Source organism: Alexandromys fortis, unplaced genomic scaffold (assembly GCF_014885135.2).
Source record: "Alexandromys fortis isolate MF-2015 unplaced genomic scaffold, M_Fortis_MF-2015_v1.1 scaffold_36, whole genome shotgun sequence".
NCBI classification, from domain to species: Eukaryota; Metazoa; Chordata; class Mammalia; order Rodentia; family Cricetidae; genus Alexandromys; species Alexandromys fortis.
In genome coordinates, this window is record NW_026067915.1 from 10,742,615 (window position 1) to 10,765,861 (window position 23,247).

Here is a 23,247-nt window from a genome sequence, read left to right on the forward strand (position 1 = left end):
TCTTATGTGCTGGTCTCCTGATGAGAATGAAGAAAGTGAAGTGAGTGTTTTTTTGTTTGTTTTCAAAACAGGGTTTCTCTGTAGCTTTGGAACCTGTCATGGAACTAGCTCTATAGACCAGGCTGGCCTCAAACTCACTGAGATCCACCTGCCTCTGCTTCCCTTAGTGCTGGGATTAAAGGCGTGCGCCTCTACTACCTGGCAAATGAAGTGATTTTAATATTTTCTTCAATGGACTCACTAACCCATGACTGACATCTTTCCTGGTGGACTTCCTATTAGTCAGACTGATACATTAGTACTCTTCATTTACCACATAAAATGATCCAAAGAAATTTCGCAGTTGTCTTCACAAGGCTGTTTCCTGCTCATTTTTCAAAATATAATGGGACATTGGTACCATCCGTTTTCAGTTTTAGGAGTTCAGTCTCCTAATGCATAATCCAAGGAGTGGATAATCCATTTCCTTATAGTTTTGACTTCATAAAGTGGAAGGTGACGTTATTCAACTCACAATCTTGGGTAGACATTAATAACTCGTTCTGTTTACCTTTAGGTAGTACTGCTCATCTTTACTACAGTTAAATTATCAACAGTCAGTGCTAGTAATTTATTTTGTGAATGTAAGAAATCTGTTTTAAACAACAAACGTAGTTTGGAGAGGTGGCCCAGCAGATAAGAGCATGTATAACCCTTGCTCTTCTTGGGACTCAGTTCAATTCCTAGCACACATACCAGCTGGCTCACAACCACCTGTAACTTAGGCTCCAGGAAAATCCAGTATCTCTGGCCTCTGGGGACCTGTGTTCATGTACATATACTATTTACACACACATGTAAACAGAGACTGCTCTTTTGTTTTCCAGTCACCCAGATGTGAATAGTTACATAGAAATTATATTAATTACAGCACTGTTTGGCCTATGGTTCAAGCGTATTTTTAGCTAGTCCTTATGTCTTTTTTTTTTCTATTTATTTATTTATTTATTTATTTATTAAAGATTTCTGTCTCTTCCCCACCGCCGCCTCCCCTTTCCCTCTCCCTCCCCCAGTCAAGTCCCCCTCCCTCGTCAGCCCAAAGAGCAATCAGGTTCTCTGCCTTGTGGGAAGTCCAAGGGCCACCCACCTCCATCCAGGTCTAGTAAGGTGAGCAACCAAACTGCCTAGGCTCCCACAAAGCCAATATGTGCAGTAGGATCAAAAACCCATTGCCATTGTTCTTGAGGTCTCAGTAGTCCTCATTGTCCGCTATGTTCAGCGAGACCGGTTTTAACCCAGGCTTTTTCAGACCCAGGCCAGCTGGCCTTGGTGAGTTTCCGATAGAACATCCCCATTGTGTCAGTGTGTGGGTGCACCCCTCGCGGTCCTGAGTTCCTTGCTTGTGCTCGCTCTCCTTCTGCTCCTGATTTGGACCTTGAGATTTCAGTCCGGTGCTCCATTGTGGGTCTCTGTCTCTGTCTCCTTTCATCGCCTGATGAAGGTTAATATTCAGGAGGATGCCTATATGATTTTCTTTGGGTTCTCCTTCTTATTTAGCTTCTCTAAGAACCCGAATTATAGGCTCAATGTCCTTTATTTATGGCTAGAAACCAAATATGAGTGAGTACATCCCATGTTCCTCTTTTTGGGTCTGGCTTACCTCACTCAGGATAGTGTTTTCTATTTCCATCCATTTGCCTGCAAACTTCAAGAAGTCCTTGTTTTTTACTGCTGAGTAGTACTCTAATATGTATATATTCCATACTTTCTTCATCCATTCTTCAATTGAAGGGCATCTAGGTTGTTTCCAGGTTCTGGCTATTACAAATAATGCTGCTATAAACATAGTAGAGCATATATTTTTGTTTTATGATAAGGCCTCTCTTAGGTATATTCCGAAGAGTGGTATTGCTGGGTCCATGGGTAGGTTGATCCCGAATTTCCTGAGAAACCTCCACACTGCTTTCCAGAGTGGTTGCACAAGTTTGCATTCCCACCAGCAATGGATAAGTGTACCCCTTTCTCCACAACCTCTCCAGCATAGGCTATCATTGGTGTTTTTGATTTTAGCCATTCTGACAGGTGTAAGATGGTATCTTAAAGTTGTCTTGATTTGCATTTCCCTGATCACTAAGGAAGTTGAGCATGACCTTAGGTGTCTTTTGGCCATTTGAACTTCTTCTGTTGAGAGATCTCTGTTCAGCTCAGTGCTCCATTTTATAATTGGGTAGCCCTTACGTCTTAAATTAATCCATTTCTTTTAATTTGTGCATCACCACAAGGCTGTGGCTTGCCTGTCAGGTTCCAGCATCTGTCTCCTTTGGCAGCTACGTGGTATCTGCCTGAACCTGCCTTGTTTCCTCCTCTTATCTCTCCTTGGATTTCCTGCCTTGCTATATTCTTCCCTGCCATAGGCCAGGCATTTTCTTTGTTCACCAATAGTAATAAAACATATTAACAGCCTACATAGGGGAATTCCTCACATAATAATAATAATCGGAAAACAACAGAATCATGTAACACTGCATGTGGGAAAGATGTTTTTTCCTCACTGTCCCCTTCTATGTTAGTCCCAGAAGACACCCTTCTGGTCTACTCTCTTGCTGGCCTCAGAATATATTTCCAAGTTAGCAGTTTATATAAACTTTTGACGGTGTCTAATGGCACAATAACTACCATCACAGAGTCTGCACCTTTTTAAGTCTATAAGGGTTTTTTTTTGTTTGTTTTTTTTTGGTAGTTTTCATGAATGTCAGGATCCTGTGGAAAGAATGAAGCTGTGTTATCTGTAAGTGAACCTTTGATATATCTATTCAAAGTTTTCTTTATGAATGAACATGTCAAATTTTTAGTACCTAGATTTACATAGTATTTTCAAATAGTTGTTCAGATTAATTTGCAGTACAGATGGTTGCTGATAAGTAGCAGCTTTACTTTTCCTCAAGTTTGGTTACTTGGTGGAATGGAGAAACCAGAGCTGAGAGTGTCAGCTTGTCCCCTCCTGCCTTTGTCCCTGATACAGTACCCACAGCTAGAAAATGACAGCTAAGTGATTGTAGACATTCCCGAGAAGAGAAGGGAGTAGCTGATTGAAATATATCCTCTCAGCAGGCAAAAGCTACTCAAAAAGAGAGAGAGCCCTCATGCTCTTGTTGGACTAAAAGTCCAAACATCAGGGAAGAGTTGCTCTAGACACCATTCATATAACCACAAATTGATGTAAAAGCAAGAAGATTTTTATTCTGTCATGACAGGGTCCTTCAGGTTTGGGATATGAAGGACAATGATAACTGTTACAGTCCATCTTTTAAAGCGAAAAGCCAAAGACACAAGGGGGGGGGGGAGGACGGACCTGTAGGTTGTTTTCCAACTTATTGGATTGGCTTATTTAAAGGGTTACTAGCAATGATTGGTCTATTCCAGGGCAGGAGAATAGTTATGTGGTCAGGTGATAAGGGAGAGCATCTCTTTGGTTTTCCTGACCTTTGGTTCAGTGACTAAATCAATACATCAGGAACTGAGTCAACATCTGTGGGTTGTATTTGCCTCAATTCCCAAAATGGACTTACGTTCGAAGATTATTCACAAGGACACAGGGGGATGAGCAGTCCAGTATGGGGGGAGGGGGGCAACTGTCCCTTTTCCAAGATAGAGTGAGTATAAGGTTTTAGAAAAATGTCTTAGGGTTGACATTGAGGGGGGCTTACAAATGCATTTAGAGTCTTTCACTCTGAGCCAAGGGCAGAAAGATAGTTCGTTCCCAGAGGCTTTGTTGCTAGGAGCCCTCAGAACTTTTAAGAAAAGCCAGTAAGTACTGCGGTGGTCCTCAGCTTTCCCTGTGCATCACTTTATATCAGGAGCTTTTTACAAAGAAGGATTTCTGAAACCGGCAACTCAAGATTCAGTTTGTCTTGGGTGTTACTAATATAAAAGACTTTCTGAAATTATTGTGCATCTGTAGTAAAGAACCACAGTTGGGTGGCACATGCCTTTAATCCCAGCACTTAAGAGGCAAAGACAGGCAGATCTCTGTGAGTTCGAGGCCAACCTGGTCTACAAGAGCTAGTTCCAGGACAGGCTCCTAAGCTACAGAGAAACCCTGTCTTGAAAAACTAAATAAATAAAATGAAGAACCACAGTTGTAATAAAAGTCCTGAACATGAGAAGGAGGATTCTAGGGGTAAAGAGAATGGAGGAATCTACATTTATGCATTAATCTCAGGGCCTCACCATATGGCTCTGACTGTCCTGGAACTCTCTGTAGACCCCGAACTCATGGAAATCCACCTACCTCTGCTTCCTGAGTGCTGGGATTAAAGCCTCATGACACTACTCCCTGCTTGAATAATTCATCTTCGCCCTTCTTCAATTGTGTAACATGGACTGTTTCTCATTTTCCTCGAATATTACTAGATCTAACTATAATGTGAAATGAGTTTAGTTTTCTTGGAGTACATTCTCAAAATTGGGTTACACAGATGGTAACTAGACAACATGGGTGTGAGTAATATTACACAACTGTCATGGGAGAGTATCGTTACGTGCCATTGAAAATGTGTAGACTTGTCATTGATTGGCTTACTTCACTCAGCCTGGTAAGAACTTGTGCCCATGCGCTACCAGTGTGGAACTGTCAGGCCAGAAAGCATATTCAAATTACATAGCAAGTATGTGTATTTTGAGGCATAAAAACATAGTTAACATTATCTTGATCAGTTTTGGTATAATACTAGATGCCATTTTGGGAGTATTGATGAACTAATCATAGTGTGCATCTTTCTCTTGTCCCTCCCTCCCTCCCTCCCTCCCNTCCTATGAAAGTAGATAAGTTGACTATTAGTGGGGTTTTTGCATCCATAGAAAAATACATTGAATTGCCCAGTGTGTCCCAAGACCCTTTTTTTTTTTTTTTCTCTAGCATGGCAAAGCATGTGACAGTAGTGGAGCTAAAGCATAGTTCAAAAAGTGGAATGCTTAGCCAGGCGGTGATGGCACACGCCTTTAATCCCAGAGGCAGAGGCAGGCGGATCTCTGGGAGATCGAGGCCGGCCAGGTCTACAAGAGCTAGTTCCAGGACAGGCACAAAAGCTACAGAGAAACCCTGTCTCAAAAAACAAAAAACAAACAAAAAAAAGTGGAATGCTTGCCTGGGGTGTGTGAGAGAGACCGTGGTTTTCATCCCTATGCTGACCAGTAAGGATTGTCTTTATACGTGTAATTTTCAAAGTATTTTTATATAACTGAGTTACTGCTCTTAGAGAGAATTTTTGGTGAGACATTAGAATTATCCTTATTAATATACTCAGTAAAGAAATTTAGATGACTTCTATTGCATTTTTTTGCAGGAATATATGTGTGTGTGAATTAGAATTCTCAGGAAGTGTGTTCTTGTCTGAAACAGTCATTTATTCTGCTGTGTTGTGAGATAATGCAACCTTGGGAAATGTAAAATATATACCTATATATACATCTTCTTTTGCTCAATTTCATACGGCTAGGTCTTATTTAAAATCAAATGCATTAAATTTTAGAGAATAATTAAATACCGACCAATCTGTTTTCCTTGTAGTATTTTCCCTACTTCCCCCATACCTTGATGTTATCATGAACTCTGTCAATTTCAAAGCATCCATTTCTTTATTTCACACTGTTAACTCATCTTCTCCTACCCCCACAGGAGGTATATCGAATTCCAAAGAAAAGTCAAACTGAAAAGGAGAGCACAGGTAGGTTGAAGAATACTTGTGTAGATAGATATGTAAGAATTCTGTAGGTATTGAGGAGCCCTTGGGGATCTGCAAAGGGTGATTGATCTTGAACTTTTTTAGGACCAATCTTTTATATAGTAAATTCAGTCTTCTCTTGTATGTGAAATCTTGCTTAGCCTCAGACTTAGAATAAGGAAGTAGGAATTTGGTTTTGATTCCTCGGTGTCAAGTAACTAAAAATTAGAACCTTTAAATTCAAAGTCAGGACTAAATAAGGGGAAGAGTTCATACATTTGCTATTGGATGGAAGTTTTATTATATACATGATGTGTTACTTTCCAACTAAAATAAACTTTACAAATAATAACTTATCCTCCTAGGAACTGAACGAGGAAGGGATGCTACTGCCTTCAGAGATCAAACCATTCCAAAGACTCCTAACAGGTCGAGAGAGAGAGACCCAGACAAGCCAGCTCAGAATAAAGAGAAAAGGAAACGAAGGGGCTCTCTCTCACCACCATCTTCTGCCTATGAACGGGGAACAAAAAGGCCAGATGATAGGTAAGTGTGAGTTTTTCTTATTTTGGCAATTTGAAAGTTTTCAAGTCAGGTACAAAGAAAGAGATGAAAATGGAGTGGTAGACTGGTGAGATAGTAGGTAAAGGAGCTGCTGTCCGAGATTCGATCCTGAGCTGAATCCCTGGGGCCCATATGGTGAAGAGGAAGCTGTCTCTGATTCTAACATCCATCCACATTTGTGCTGTGGTGCACATAAAGACATCACTTGCATACTAAATAGACTGGCATAGACTTTCCCTTCTCCCTCCCTCCCTCTCTCCCTCCATCCTTCCCTCCCTCTCTCCCTCCATCCTTCCCTCCCTCCGTATGCCAGAAAGCATTGGATCCTCTTAGAAATGGAGTAGTTATAAGCAGTTGTGAGCTACCTGACAGGGGTTTTTGAGAACTGAACTCTGGTCCTCTGCAAGATCAGTATGGGCTCTTAATCGCCGAGCCTTCTTCCTAGCTCCCCCCCCCCTTTTTTTTTGTTTCATTTGTGCACTGGTGGTATTGAATTCAATCAAACAATTCTCATTAACTAATTTTGAGTATGACTTTTAGCCAGTGCCAAATTAAATTAGACTTGATGTAGTTAGTGGTTACTTCATAATTTGAGAAGAATTATCAATGTGTGGCTTACTGTTTTATAACTATTTTGGTTATATCCATGATTTGGTAATCTTTTGTGGTATTGTTTTCTTTATAGATATGATACGCCAACTTCTAAAAAGAAAGTACGAATTAAAGACCGAAATAAACTTTCTACAGAGGAGCGCAGGAAGTTGTTTGAGCAAGAGGTAGCACAGAGGGAGGCTCAGAAACAACAACAACAGCTGCAGAACTTGGGGATGACATCACCACTACCTTTTGACTCTCTGGGCTATAATGCCTCTCATCACCCCTTTGCCGGCTATCCACCAGGTTATCCCATGCAAGCTTATGTGGATCCCAGCAACCCTAATGCTGGAAAGGTGCTTCTGCCCACACCCAGCATGGACCCTGTGTGCTCTCCTGCCCCTTATGATCATGCTCAGCCCTTGGTAGGACATCCCACAGAATCCCTTGCTGCCCCTCCATCAGTGCCAGTGGTGCCACATGTGGCAGCCTCTGTGGAAGTTTCCAGTTCACAATATGTAGCTCAGAATGAAAGTGTAGTACACCAAGACTCCAATGTTCCTGTAATGCCAGTACAAACTCCAGGCCCCGTTCAAGGACAGAATTATAATGTCTGGGATTCAAACCAACAGTCTGTCAGTGTACAGCAGCAGTACTCTCCTGCACAGTCTCAAGCAACCATATATTATCAAGGACAGACATGTTCAACAGTCTATGGTGTGACATCTCCATATTCACAGACAACTCCACCAATTGTGCAGGTAACTAATTGGAAACTTCATATTTTAAATCTTGTTAATGCCATGCTAATTGAATCTGGTGCAAGAGAAAGCCTGCTGTTGATGACCTGATTTCACTTGAGATGCTAGTTAATCTGATAAGAAGGAAAAAGTGATGTCATTGATTATCTTGTTTGTTTTCTGGTGCTAACGATAAAACCTGGGACCTTATGCATGAGCTCATCAAGCATTCTCCCATTGAATTATACCCCTAGACCTTGGATCTATTGCATTGATATTATCTACTATGTAAAATGAAATGGGGGGCGTGGAGACTAATACTTTTTTTTAATTAAGACAGGGTTGATAGATAAAGCTTTGATAAATCTTTTTTTTTTTTTAAGATTTATCTATTTAATGTACGCTGGTGTTTTGCCTGTATATACTCTGTGTGAGAGTTTCGGATCCCCTAGAACTAGAATTATAGACAGCTGTGAGCTACCATGTGGGTACTGGGAATTGAACCCAGGTTCTCTGGAAGAACAGCCAATGCTTTTAAACCGCTGAGCCATCTCTCCAGCCCCTTGATAAATAAATCTTGCTTGAAGACCAGAGGCAAAGCTAAAGCCACTAGAGGTCAGGCAGTGGTGACACACACCTTTAATCCCAGGATTTGGGAGACAGAGTCAGATGGATCTCTGTGAGTTCAAGGTTACTCTGGGCTACACAAGATCAATGCAGAAACAAATTCAGGTGATGGTGGCTTGCACCTTTAGTCCTAGTAGTAGGGAGTCATACGCCGTTAATCCCAGCACTAGAGGGAATATAAAATGGGAGGAAAGAGAGGCTTAGTCTTTTTAGTCTACTTTCGCCCAGCCTTGGTAAGACTTCTGTAGTGATTTGGCTGCTCTGTTTTTCTGGTTGAACCCCAATTTCAGTGTCTGGATTTTTATTATTCGTGCTACACAGAGCCTCTTCATGTAGCCCAGCCTGTCCTGGAACTCTGTAGACCACACTGGTTTTGAATTCACAGAGATCTGCCTGCCCCTGCCTCCCAAGTGCTGGGATTAAAGATGTGCACCACCACTGCCCCAGTAAAGACTACTTTCTTAAGATTAGTATGTCACAGTTTGCAGGTATAAGGAATTTAGAAGCAACTCAGTTTGAGTGGTCTGGATCAGGTTCCATGAAATTAGAGTCAAGCTATTTTCAAGGTCTGTAGTCATCTGAAGGCTAGATTAGGAATGGAGGATTCACTTGACAGCCATTCACAACCAAGGCTTCCCAGTAGAATTACCCACAGTTCCTATCACTTTATTTTATCTGTTCATCACAAAGGGAAGAGTGTGTGTGTGTGCCAGGAGGTGGGAATCACTGGAGAGTCATCATCATGTAGGTTTGACCACTGTAGTCTGTAATGAGAATAACTTGTGTTGACATAATTGTAGTTTTCAATGCTGGTCACTGAATCTAGCTCCACACAATTCAACTATATAAGCTTTGAGTTTCTCTAAGAATGTTCATCAGGGAATCAATAAAAATACTCCTTTATTTCTGGGCTGAGGGAATGAATAGCTTAGTGGTACAGTGTTTGCCTAACATGCATATAACTCTGGTTTTGACACCTTATTCTGTAGAAAAATAAAAAGTTCTATCCTAGTCTGGTTGCTGAAGTGTTTAAAAGTCTAAGATACAGCAATGAAAGATTCAAGACTCCTCAGGGCAGGAGAGATGGCTCAACGATTAAGATTGTTTTTCTTCTAAAGGACTAGAGTTTAGTTCATAACGCCTATGTCAGGCAGCTTACAACTTCCTGTAACTCCAGCTCCACCTTCTGGACTTCAAGGGCACCCACACACATGCAGTCACATATAAATAAATAATAAATATTTAAAATACTCTCAATAGAATCTGGGCACAGTGGCTCATGCTTGCATTGTAATATTAGCAATAGAAAGATGAGGCAGATCTCTGTGAGTTCGAGACCAGCCTGGTCTACAGAGCTAGTTCCAGGACAGGCTCCAAAGCCACAGAGAAACCCTGTCTTGAAAAAAAAAAAAAAAAAAAAAAAAAAAAAAAAAAAAAAAAAAAAAAAAAAAAAAAAAAAAAAAAAAAAAAAAGAAGAAGAAGAAGAAAGATGAGGCAGAAGACTTTCATGTTTAAAACTAGCTACCTAGACTTTGTCTTAAGCAACCCTGTAAGATTCCATAGTATAAATCTAATTGGTTTTATGGTAGTTTTTTTCAGACTTATCTTTTTTCATTATATATACCAATCCAAGTTCCCACTCCCTTCTCTCCTCCCATTCCCTCCACATATCCCCCACCCCACCCCCAGCCACTCCTCAGAGAGGGTAAGGCACATTGCTTTGGGGAGGGTCTAGGCTGAGCCCTACTGTATCTCTATCCAAAGAGAATAGGTTCCCAAAAAGCCAGTACAAGTGATAGGCATAAAATCCTGGTGCTTTTCCCTCCTACCCCCTATCCTTCAGTGAGCAAGTTTTCTTTGGGGTTTAATTATTAGTTTTAGGACTTGGAGCCGGGCAGTGGAAGCACACCTCTTTAATCCAGCACCTGAGAGGTGAAGACAAGTAGACTTCTGCGAGTTCGAGGCCAGCCTGGTCTGGTCTCCAATACAAGTTCCAGGACAGCCAGAGTTGTTACACAGAGAAACCCTATGGGGGGGGGACTTTTTACTTCCTTTTTAGTCTTTCATTCTGCCCCTATCAAAGGCATTTTTAGTGATTCCCTAGTTTACTTTCTATATCCTTGAGTACTAGGTAAATGGATTCTCTTCCCTTCTCTGTGAAATTAGTTGATTAGAGGCGATTTAGGGGTTTGGATAATGAGAAACATGTAGCGTGGTTGTTAATGTATATTTTCAATTCCAACTATCATTACTGTATTTTGGGAGACATATGAAATGGCAGAATGCCTTTTGCATAAGGTGGTAGATATTGATAATGATGCATTTCAAAAGGTTTAGGTCTGTCACGTTCAGACCCTGTTATCTGCTATAACAACACATGGGGTACTGAGAGATATAAGTTGTGATACTTTTGATGATACAATAATCCACAATAAACAGAAATGTAAATGTACAGATTTAGCATTTATACTTGTTTTGACATTTGGAAAAATTTGTTATAAACCTTTTCACTGTAATTTTCACATTAAACAAAAGCTTAGCTTTAACAGGTCATATGATCTGTAGCTGTCTTGACATTTATGAGTGACAGAGTTACACTAAGACCACCTTTTACTTCAGTGCTTTAAAAGGCTTTCCTTTTATAGAATGTTACTCAGCAATTTCCCTTCTATTTGAAATAGGACAGAACAATTATGTTTTCTCTTATATGTTTTAACTTACCAAAATACCAGAAACAAGCTGTCAGCCAGGCGTGGTGCATGACATACACACACCCCTCTCTTTAGGTGCCTGGAAGTTATCCCAGAGTGTTTTATGTTTCGAGCAAGCACTACCACTGAGCTACAGCCCCAAACCTCTTTCTATTATTTTTATTTTGAAGTAAGTCTTATTAAACTGTTCAGGCTGGCCTTGAACTCATTTTATAGGGTGTAAGGTTTAAAGTCATACGAAAGAGCAAGCCAGTCTTCTCAGATTTCCCCAAGTAAAAGAGGTTTTTAGATTTTTCTTATTGTTGTTTGTGGATTCTCCAACAGGGTTTAACTGTGTAGCCCTGGCTGTCCTGGAACTCACTGTGTAGACCAGACTATCCTCCAACACACAGAAATCCACTCTCCTCTGCCTCCCAACTGCTGGGATTAAAGGCATGTGCCACCACTGCTTGGCAAGTGAAGAGGTTTAACAGTGATAAAATATTTTTTGTGTCTCATAAATATATATACTTATTGCATTATTTAATTTAAACTGAAAACCAGTTAATAGCTTCTTAAAGTTTGAAGTACTTTTCTGCTAAAAGCTTGTTAAGAGTGTGTGTTCCTAAATAGCATCTTGTGCGGTCTGTATCTAACTTCTTATATTTATTTTCAGCGCTGACTATTTTGGTATTGGATAACCAATTGGTGTGCTGAGGCATTAGCTTCATATAGGTAGCCCAAGGTTGCTGCCTTTTGCCTCAGACCTACTAAGTACTTCCACCATATTCAGCATTTTTTAAAGCCAATACCTTTTATTGATACTGATTTTTTGCATCTGCAAATGATTATTAGCTGACTTAGGGAAAGAAAATATTGAACCTAGAGTCTGGTTCATACTTTCTTTAACTATATCTACTAATAAATGATATGATTTGGGGTGATTATTTGGCTCAGGAGCTGATATACTTTGCATTTTCTTAAACCATTTACTTTCTGAATTATTGTCCTGTGAGATAGTCTCATTCTTTAAACATTGCTTTTGCATTTAAAAAACAGGTCAAATTTAAAAAAAAAAAAAACAGGTCAAATTTGGTACCTGATTTTATAAATTTAGATACTGCTATCTGAAACCAGAGGTTATCTTGTTGCTAATATTTGGAACCAGTCTGCAAACTAAAGAAACACAGCTCTACTCTGTAGTAGTCAACACTTGAAAATTTTTGCAACAGGCCAGAAAACTGGCTTAGTGGTTAATAGCACTTGAGCTCCCAGAGGACCTGAGTTTGGTTCCCATCACCCATGTCAAACAGCTCACAGATGCTTGTGACTCCTGTTCTGGCCCCTGAGGATCCCAGCACACACACACAGCATTGATTCATGCACATAAATAAAAGTAATAAAAAATACATCTTTAAAATTTCTGCACAGTAAGCTGGGCTTTGGTTGCAAACACCGTTGAATCTCATTGGGAGGAGAGACACGCAGATTTCTGTGAGTTCAAAGACAGCCTGGTTTATGTAGCAAGTTCCAGGACAGCCAGGGCTGTTTTACAGAGAAACCCTGTCTTGAAAAACAATAAATCTGCATAGTGAGCCTTAGTTAACTATCTTGTCAGACAAATTTTTAATTGTAGGCTTGCATACTCATCCTCTTGTTTTCTCTGGAAATAACATGTTCACCCTGGTACTGTTTTTTGTTTTTTGTTTTTTCTCTTAAACTGTTAGTGGGTGGAGGGGAGGCTGAGGCAGAGGTGTTCAAGGCCAACCTGGAACACGTTGTGAGATCCTGTTTTCCAAGAGTTGGGGGTAGGATAACTGTTTTGACTTAGTTTTTAAAATGTTTTGTAAAGTCAGTATTAAACACTTGTAACACAGATTGTGTGGGATAATTGTGACATCTATCCCTGTATGAAATAAGATGACAGACTCTGAAGATTTCTTAGTCTGAGTAATGTAGAAATCCTCTAACATGGTCTAATAGATTAATATCATCTCGCATAATCTAAACGGATTACTTTAGTAGTTCTGAGAAAGAAAATAATGAAAGTTCAAGGCAAAAGTAAGTTAATTGCAAGATTGTTAAGTAATCTAGCCAAGAGAATAGAATTTTTATGATATCCATGTGAAAGAATATATAAAGACAAAGTTAACAGAATTTGCTAATAGATTGGGAAGGAAAGCCAGAATTTTTTTTTAAACAATTCTCTGCAGTATCTGATGTTAAGCTTTCTGGGTTACAAAATTCTATTTAGTCATTACCTGCCTCCAGTCACTCCAAAACCTTAAACTGAAGTCAGGATCGCAAGTATATAGGAAGGTACCGGTACCTCTACTTTTAAACATTGATAATCGTTTGCTGCCAGTAATTTCTGTTCTTATTGACTTCTGATTATTATCTGGCTATGTATTAATTAAAAAAATTTTTGATAGTGTATTTCCTGTTTTACTCTGATTGGGACCTGAACCCAGCCTGACTTCATAACCCCCTTGTGACATCAGAAAATATATTCTGATAAAGGGAAGTCTCATTGAAGATTCAGTCTCCTTTATTAACCTGTGATTATAATCATCAGAGCTTATGTCCGATGCCATGTTCTGTTCAAGGAAGATTTGGATTCACATTTACAAAGAGGCAGAGAATAATAGTACGTATGGGAAAAATGACCTCGGACCATTGCCATTGAAAAACTGAGCGTCTTCTCAAGGAGAAAATGTCTACTAGAAACACTTTTGTTAGACTATCTTAAGTTTTCTTATTTGGTCCTAAGTAGAAGATTTAAGCTATAAATTTGGATATTTAAGGCAACTTGGATAACTTTGAAACTAAGTACCTAAGGATTACAGTATCTCTTAGAAGTTGGATGAATTCTGATGGATATTAGCCATTTTGGTATTGATCTTTTTTAAAAGTTTATTATATTTTGTGTATAAGCATATGTGATATGGTAGTCTCATTTTAAGGAAAATATTTCTAGACCAGAGAGATAACTCAGTGGGTAAAGTTCTTGATTCACAAGCATGATGGTGTGAGTTTGACCCTTAGTAGTAGCCTTGTAAAGATGGAAGCTAAGACTAACTTCATGTTGTCCTCTGACTTCTACATGTGTACCATGGGATGCACACTAATATGGACTAATATTTTAAATATAAAGTTTTAAAGGCCAGCCTGGTTTAACAGGTGAGACCTCTTGCTACCAGGTTTGACAACCTGAACTCCATCTTTGGAACCTAGCTGGCAGAGATGAAAGAGCCAACTTTTTCATACTGTTTGGGGTTTTTACTGTTATCATTTAGACTTCTTTTATTTTGGATTTGTATTGATGCTTTTGTTCATACTTGATAGTATCTCAGTCCCGGGCTAAAAACTGTCCTTGAGTGAAGTATCTAGATCTAGTCGGCTCCTAATGTTTCTAAAGCAATTGGACACATTGTTTTAGTAAAATTTTCTGCGGTTGAGGAGTAATATGAATAGATTTACATCTTAGACATAATCCTTATTTCTTAGAAGACTCGGCTGGGAGCAGCTACCTGCACCTGATCATTTAAGGTTGAGAGGTGGAGGGCTTTCATTCTGGATTATTTCTCTGCTTATTAAAATTTTAGATTCATTATATTCTTCTATCTTCACTGTAAACAAAAAGAAGTTGGGTGGGGGGAGTACTTCCCAAAAAGAGCAGAATGGAGAGGTGTGTGTGTGTGTGTGTCTGTCTGTCTGTAAATCCCTGGGGCAGCAGTCATTATTCCAGTTCTCTGAAAGTTAAATAGTTAGACAGTGTCTATGAATAAAAGAGGAAAAACATTTGTGTGCTTGTTTACTTCTATGCTAAATACATTGGTGTGAGGTTGAAGTAAATGAATTATTCGGTGATGCACTTCTTCAATCCCGGAACTTGGGAGGCATTTTGCAGGAGGAATCTCTGAATTCAAAACCAGTCAGAGCTACATAATAAGACTCTGTCTCAAGCAACCAAACGAAACCCTTCCATGTTTGAAACAAAATTGTTGTATATCTTTGAAGCCAAACATACTTATAAAAAGTATCTTTTTAAAAGTGTGTATGTGTGTGTATACTGCATCATACTGGAAGTCAATTACTAACTCACATAGTACAATGCAGAGAAATATAAATTTTGACTTTGTTCGTTTTGTCTTTTAGAGTTATGCCCAGCCAAGTCTTCAGTATATCCAGGGACAACAGATTTTCACAGCTCACCCACAAGGAGTGGTGGTGCAGCCAGCTGCCTCCGTGACTACGATAGTTGCACCAGGGCAGCCTCAGTCCTTACAGCCAGTAAGAAATGTTTTACTTGTTAACCCTCTCATTGGGTGTATATCTTGTCTTTTCATTTTATTTTTTTAGTATTCATTATAATACCAGTTTTTATGTGGATACAATGAAGTCATTCTGTGAAATTACAGTCACATATATTAGCTAGGATCCTTTTTGTTACTTCCCTTGAATGATCTTATATTTTTATATAGTATAAACTTTTGAAGTAATAATTTTCTAGACACAAGGCACGGAATGATGATATAAACCTGTAATTCCAGTACTCTGGAGGCAGGAGAATCATGAGTTCAAGACTGGCCTAGGCTACACAGTGAATTGAAGGGCAGACAGGGTGGTGTCACAGTCAAGACTTTGTCTTGAAAGAACTAATTTTGGGGTCAATGAGATAACTAAATTAGTAATGTTTTTGTTGTGCAAGCCTGCAGCACTTCTGTAAAGGTGCATGGAGAGCACTGATGCACAAAGTGGTTTGCTCTTGTACCCCATCACGTGGTAGCATGCATGTTCCTGTACAGACACACAATACATCACAGTAATAACGACATTTTCAATTTTTTTCTGGAATACCCATTAGTATTTGCGGAGTACTAGAAGATGAGATATAATGAACAAGACTAGGGATGTAAAGTATGTAGTATACTTCTTTTGGCATGTTGTATATGTATAATATTGAGTGATGTTTTTAGTATCCTGAAATATAGATAGAAGGATGTGGTAAAATCTTGATGAAGTACTATTATTTGTTTTCAATAAAATGGGATTGCAATTGGACTTGGAAAAACTAAATAGAAGTACTGTGATCATATTGTATTAGAACACTTGACAGTTTCAGAGAGAGTCTTGTTGCAGTCTGGCAGTTGATGGTGGCTTTAAAGAGACAGGGAAAGTAGTTGAGATAGAATTAAAATACTTTATGTGAAGCAACTTGAAAGTAAACTGAAAGAGCCTATAAGGGAGTATTTGAAGGTTTGCTATAAGTTGGCTCTGCTAGGCATTATGAGTATGATGACTAAGATTCTTTTCCTGTTGAAAACTGACATGCTAAATAAGAGAGGTGATGATCAGTTTGTCTAAGTCACTGTTCTATTGCTGTGGAAAGACACCATAACCAAGGCAAGGCAACTCTTATAAAAGAAAGCATTTAATTAGGGGTTTGCTTACACTTCCTCCAACAAGGACACACCTCCTAATCCTTTCAAACCATACTGCTCTGTGGTGACTAAGCATTCAAATATATGAGACTGTGGGGGGCCACTCTTATTCAGACCAATACATTCCACTCCTGGCCCCCATAGGCTGTAGCCATATCATAAAAAAGCATATCAAAAGCAGGCCACATACTTTCAACATACAGTGGCACAGGATAGACATTACAATTCCAAAAGGGAGGAAAGGGAGCATGGTGAGGAAATACTGGACCAGAACAACACTGAAAACCAGCCAGGCAAAATCCAAATTCTGCATTTCCATGTCTGATGTCAAGATACTTTTAAGATGTCCAACTCCTTTCAGCTCTGTTGACTGGAACACACTTCTATGTGTGCTGGTTCCACACTTGGTCTCCTGCTTTCCTTGGCAGGTATCCCACCACTCTGACATTTCCATCTTTTGGTCGCCAACACGGCCCAGGCTTCACCTTCACACCTTTGTGCAATAGCCTTTGTAGGCCTTTATACAAGGTCACCTTTGACACACATCTAGCCTCAGTGGCTTTTTTTTTTTAAAAGCCTTGACTCTAAAGCCGAACCTGCCAAGTTCTACTGCTTATAGGGCTAAACCTTGGTCCCCTCATTCAATTATACTCTATCAGCTCTCTGTTGATAGCTTCCTTCCCTGCTTAACAAGGTGGAAGTTTAGCTGGGTGGGCTCTTACCCTGGAGCCACCACTTCATTTACTCCATTTAAAGCATCAGGCTTTACTTTTAATTTATTATCTCCTTGTGCACTGAACTTAGCTCCATGACACTTCCTGTTTCTCCTTCTTAAAAGAAAACTGTGCATTTTATATTTCTTTGTCCAGCTTACTGCTTGTATTCTAGATCTGCATGTGAGTGATTATTAATAACCACACAACATGATCGGTACTAAGGCTGTCTTGAAATCTCTGTCAAGGCCATTAATCCAGACCTCATCAATTTAGCCTCAGGCAGATTTTTAGGACAAGAGTAGAAAGCAGCCACATTCTTTGCCGAAAATAATCACAAGAATTGTGTCTGGACCACTTACTAATATCTTTCCTCTCTGAAACCTCTTGAACTGGGCAGCCGTAATCTTCATTGCTCTTACCACTGAGAGCAATACTATGTTCCTGCTAGTATGATCCATCAAGCACTGCTTAAAGCATTCAACTACTTTCCTAATCCAAAGTCCACATTACAAGAGCAAGCAGCATGGTCAGGCCTGTCACAGCAATACCCCACTCCTGGTACCTACTTATGTCTTAGACACTGTTATATTGCTATGAAGAGACACCAGAATCAAGGTGGCTCTTATAAAAGAAAACATTTAATTGGGGGCTTGCTTATAGTTTCAGAGGTTTAGTCCATTATTGTCATGTCAGGGAACATTGTGACATGCTTGGTGCTGAAACAGTAGCTGAGAGCTGCATCCTGATCCACAGTCTGAGAGGTAAATACTGGGGTTTGGCATGGGCTTTTAAAACCTCAAAGCCCACCCCCCAGTAACCTACTTCTTCCAAGAAGGCCACACTTTCTAATCCTTTCAAACAGTGCCATACCTAAGCACTCAAATATATGTGCTTGTGGGAACCATTCTTATTCAGATCACCATACTTTAAATCATATTCAAAGTAGTCAAAGTGTAGTGTCATTAAAAAAGACTAATAAGATTGATGAGGTTGCTTATAACTTTAATCTAGCACTTGGGAGACTGAGACAGAAAAGTTGACATGAGTTTTATACCAGTCTGGAGTGTTAGTGAGTTCTAAGTCAGTCCTTGTTTCAAAAAGAAAAGAAAAAAACAGATAAGACATTTAAGGATTTGACTTGAAGAAAAACAGAACTTTTTCTAGATATAAGAATGATAATAGAAAAAGAGAATAGTAACTAATAATTTGGAGTAGGTCCCATCCCCCCACCACCCACCCCACCCCGGTGTTCTGAGACAGGGTTTCTCTGTGTATCCCTGGCTATCCTAGAACTCATTTTGTAGACCATACTGTCCTGGAACTCAGAGATCCACCTGCCTCTGGGGTGCTGGGGCTAGTGGTATACACTACCACACCCAACTATTTTTATTTTAGTGTATGGGTATTGTATGTCAGGTTAAAAGAAGGCATCAGATACCCAGGAAGTGGAAAGTTGTAAGCTGCCAGTGGAAACTGGGCATCACACCTAGCTTTTCTGCAAGAAAAATCCACTGCAAGAAAAACCCACTGAGTCATCTTGTTAATCCCAGTATCCTGGAGTTTTATATGCCATTATCATTGGCTTTTGTTCTTGTTGCTTGCTGGTTTGTTTGTTTGTATTAATGCTGGTAAATACTGCTCTAGATGATAAGCTGTTAAGTATTTTTAAAGTGTGATACTTTAAATTTGGTTTTAGTAGTTCCCTACGGGTTTTTATATGTATTGTCTTATTAGCTATTTCCCATAATAAACCTTTTATTTATCCTTCTTAAGGGAAACTAAATGTATACTTTTTGGTTTTTCTCTGTGGTTTTGGAGCCTGTCCTGGAACTACCTCTGTAGACCAGGCTGGTCTCCAACTCACAGAGATCCGCCTGCCTGCCTCTGCCTCCCGAGTGCTGGGATTAAAGGCGTGCACCACCATCGCCCGGCAATGTATACTTTTTGTATTTATATAAGCGGGCATTTTGCCCAATTGTGGCATATTGAAAGAAATATCACTGATTAAAAATTTATGTGGGCCGGGCGGTGGTGGGGCGGTGGTGGCGCACGCCTTTAATCCCAGCACTCGGGAGGCAGAGGCAGGCGGTTCTCTGTGAGACCAGCCTGGTCTACAAGAGCTAGTTCCAGGACAGGCTCCAAAACCACAGAGAAACCCTGTCTCNAAAAAAAAAAAAAAAAAATTATGTGGGTGTTGTGTGTATGTGTATATATATACATATATAAATATATACACACATATGTACTTATATATGTATTTATTATCAGTTTTGTTTGTTTTATTTTTAGCCTGAAATGGTGGTAACAAATAATTTACTGGATCTGCCACCTCCTTCTCCTCCAAAACCAAAAACCATTGTTTTACCTCCCAACTGGAAGACAGCCCGAGATCCTGAAGGGAAGATCTATTACTACCATGTAATTACAAGGTAAGAGGATTCACTAGGCATCCCAGATCTCGTTTTACTTGGTCAGTTATGCTGCAGTTGGAATTTGATAGTTATTGGATTTCTACTGACTTATAAAGGACTGTTGAATTTTTAGAATCTTATCTGGGCAGGGCAGTAGGGGATGTATGCCAGGTCTCATGTGTTCGAGGGGTGGATGCATTCAAGGTCAGTCTAAGTTGTTTTGGGAATCATCCACCTGTATTTTGTTTGTTTTATATTGCTTCTAAGACATCTTCTGTCACTGGCACCTGGGGCTTGGTGATTAGGCTAAGGCTAGATGTCCATCAAGCTCCAGAGAGCCCACCAGTCTTTTTTTTTTCCCCCTCCAGTATAAGCATGCCACCATGTCCAGTTTTTTTTTTTTTTTTTTTTTTTAAGTTTTTCGAGACAGGGTTTCTCTGTAGCTTTGGAACCTGTCCTGGAACTAGCTCTTGTAGACCAGGCTGGCCTCAAACTCACAGAAATCCACCTGCCTCTGCCTCCCGAGTACTTGGATTAAAGGCGTGCGCCACCACCGCCCGGCCATGTCCAGCTTTTTATATGGATTTTTCGGACTGAACTCAACTGAGCTATCTTGCTGTGTATGCTCTTGTCCCCTTTTGACACAGGAGTTCATGTAGCCTAGGCTGGCCTTGAATGTCTCTGTCTCTCAAGTGCTGTGATTGGAAGTGTGTGCTGCAATGCCTGCTTTATAATCGCATCTGAAAATGTATGATAGATTTTATTTGCCCTTTTAAAATATGCTTTGGTATATCTGCCCCATTGCATTTATAGTGTGTATGCATGTGTAAATATGCATGCATGCAGATTTCAGAGGACAACGTGAGAGAGTTATTTTTCTTCTACAGTATGTGTCCCAGGATCTCTAGTCATTAGATTAGGCTTGGTCGCAGGTGCCTTTTAATCCCTAAGCCCCTTTGGTGTGTGGTATATGTTTGTTTTGTAAGACAGGTTTTACTTGTAGCCCTGGCTGGCCTGAAGTTCACTATATAGACCAGGGGTGGCCTTGAATTTACAGAGATCTCTGCCTGTCTCTCCTGACATTAAAGGCATGTGCCACCACACCCAGTCTGCCATTTGGTGTGCTTTTAATTTACAGAATTCTAGAGAAAACTTAAGATAGAATATTTTGTTTGGTTGGTTTGTTTTTCGTTTTTCAAAGATAAGGTCCTGTGAATGCAAGGCTGATCTGGAACTCAGGATGACTGCCTCTACCTTCCAAATGCTAGAATTGCAGGCATGCGTCACCAAGCTCTGTTGAGGTTATGGAGGTTAAATACAGAACTTTGTGCATGCCAGGCAAACACTCACCCAGCTGAGCTATATCATGAGCCCTCATTTTGTTTTCTTTCTGTTTTATGAGACAGGGTCTGGCCTTGATCTCTCAACATTCTTCTGGCTCAGCTTGCAGAGTGCTAAGATTTTAAGTATGAGTCTACATCGAGCTCAGGAAAGTTTTTTAAAAAGGTAGTGACAGGCTTGGTGAGATGCCTCAGTTGGGTGAAAAATGTTTGCCACCAAGCCTTGATGACCTGAGTTCAGTCCTTAGGACCTTTGCCTGGAAGGACAGAGAGACCTGACTTTTAAATGTTGTCCCTGACCTTCACACATACCATGTCACCCATATACTTAGACACAAATAGTTTTCTTAATCTAACTGTAGATGTCAGTAATCTCAAGCAAACCTTTTCTGTAAAAGATTGAATAGTAATATTTCAAGCTTTGCAAATTAGACAGTCATCTTCATAATTGTTCAGTTTTGTTGGTATGCTCAATTATAGGTAATTTGTAAATGGATAGTTATTTTTATCTATGTTCTAGTTAGTCTTTTTTTTGTGGTAGTACTGTTTTTTTTATTTGTTTGTTTGTTTTTGTAGTTTTTGGTTTTTCGAGACTGGGTTTCTCTTGAGTAGCCTTGACTGGCCTGGAACTCACTCTGTAGACCAGACTGACCCAGGCTGGCCTGGGACTCACAGAGATCCACCTGCTCTGCCTCTTGAGTGCTGGGATTAAAGGCGTGTGCCACTGCCCAGCTTGTTTTGTCTTTTTGTGACAGGGTTTCTCTTTGTAGCTTCTGAGTGTTGGGATTACAGGCATGCATCACTACAGCCTGGCCTTTTTTAGTATTTTAAATTACATGTAGGTGTATGTGCCTGCGTGCAGGTATGTATGTACATGTGAATCAAGGTGCCTGTAGAGGCATTATATCCCCTAAACCTAGACTTAATGGACCTGATATGGATATTGGAAACCAAACTCAGGTCCTATGGAAGAATAGCAAGTGCTCTTTACCCCTAAGCACACATGAAGGACTGAAAGACAGAATTTGTGACTATAAAAAATGTAAACTTTTTGTAAGATATTGTAAACCAAAGTATTTATAGTATCCATGAAGATAGGTTAACAGTATGAACATAAAATGAGGAGATACCCTAAATGAGCAACTTGTAAAAAATTGAAATGGCCAATCTTATAGAGATGTTCTATTTCAATACTAAAGAGAGTAGAAATATGGATAAGTTATAGGCCAGCGTGGTCTACAGAGCAAGTTCCAGGACAGCCAAGGCTACATGAGAAATCCTGTCTCGAAAAATTTAAAACATACACACACACAGTCTTTATTTTTATTGTACACACCTGTGATTTAGATATGTATATGGGCTTCAGCTCAGAAGAACTTGAGTTGAAGGCCAGTCTGAGCACATAGTGAGATTCTGTCTACCCAAAAATGAAAACAAGCAAAAACTTTATAAAAATGAGAACTTCTTATGTTACTTACTGAGTGCATATAGTGATTTTTTTCAAATGAGGGTCTGCAAACTTACTTATCACTTTGTTTTTTTCTACACCAATATAAGCTTTTTTTCTCTTGCTTCTCTTCTCCTCTTTCTCTTTCTCCTTCCTCTTTTATTGAAAAGAGAAAAGATCAATCTCACTATTAGCCTGTGCTGTCCCTAGATCAGTATAGTAGGAGACCAGAAAAACGAGCACAGTGGCTGTATTGACCTCCCAGAAAGATGTTGGCTCTATTGTAGCTTTTTGTTTATTATTTGGTTTATTTATTTTGTGCCTGTAATTGTGGGGGGCCAGGGTGGGCAGTGGCAGAGAGATAACACAAACATGCTTTTTAAATTTTTTTTCTTTAGAGATCAGAAGAAAAATTTTGGAAGTTTATTCTTGCCATCCACTTTTTTTTTTCTAAATGTATGTGTGGGTATTATGCCTGCATGAATGTCTGTGAACCACTTGTGTTCCTGGTGCCCACAGGCATTAGAGCCCCTGGATAGAAGTGGGGTTACGGATTAATTGTGATCTGCCACATAGGTGCTGGGAATAGATTCTGGGTCATCTGTGAGAGTAGCTAGTGCCCTTAAGCACTGAGCCATCTATCCCTCACTTCCCCACACACACCCACATGCATATTTTGTGTGTGTGTGTGAGAGAGAGAGAGAGAGAGAGAGAGAGAGAGAGAGAGAGAGAGAGAGAGAGAGAATCGTTTAATTTTACATTTTACAGCTGCACTGTGCATACCAGGCCAGGCTAACTTACTAGCTTCCATATGATCTTCCCATCTCTACCTCCCTTCTTGCCGTATTGTTGAGATTACAGGGTCACACCTGATTCTTTTAGGTGCATTCCAAGGACCAAATTCAGGCCGTTAGGCTTGTTTGGCCAGTGATTTTACCCACCAAGCCATTCCCACGGCTCCAAATAACTTTC

The 23,247-nt window shown here is 39.8% G+C and overlaps 1 protein-coding gene across 2 annotated transcripts in view; it reads left to right on the forward strand.

The window, feature by feature from the left end:
- The window catches only part of Setd2 (SET domain containing 2, histone lysine methyltransferase), a 105,981-nt gene that overhangs the window by 65,775 nt on the left and 16,959 nt on the right, over nucleotides 1–23,247 (forward strand). For both annotated transcript variants that reach the window (XM_050139172.1, XM_050139173.1), the window contains 5 exons: nucleotides 5,657–5,705; nucleotides 6,068–6,248; nucleotides 6,952–7,621; nucleotides 15,076–15,210; nucleotides 19,367–19,506. In XM_050139172.1, coding sequence (XP_049995129.1) covers nucleotides 5,657–5,705; nucleotides 6,068–6,248; nucleotides 6,952–7,621; nucleotides 15,076–15,210; nucleotides 19,367–19,506 — 1,175 coding nt within the window. The remainder of the gene's footprint in view (nucleotides 1–5,656; nucleotides 5,706–6,067; nucleotides 6,249–6,951; nucleotides 7,622–15,075; nucleotides 15,211–19,366; nucleotides 19,507–23,247) is intronic.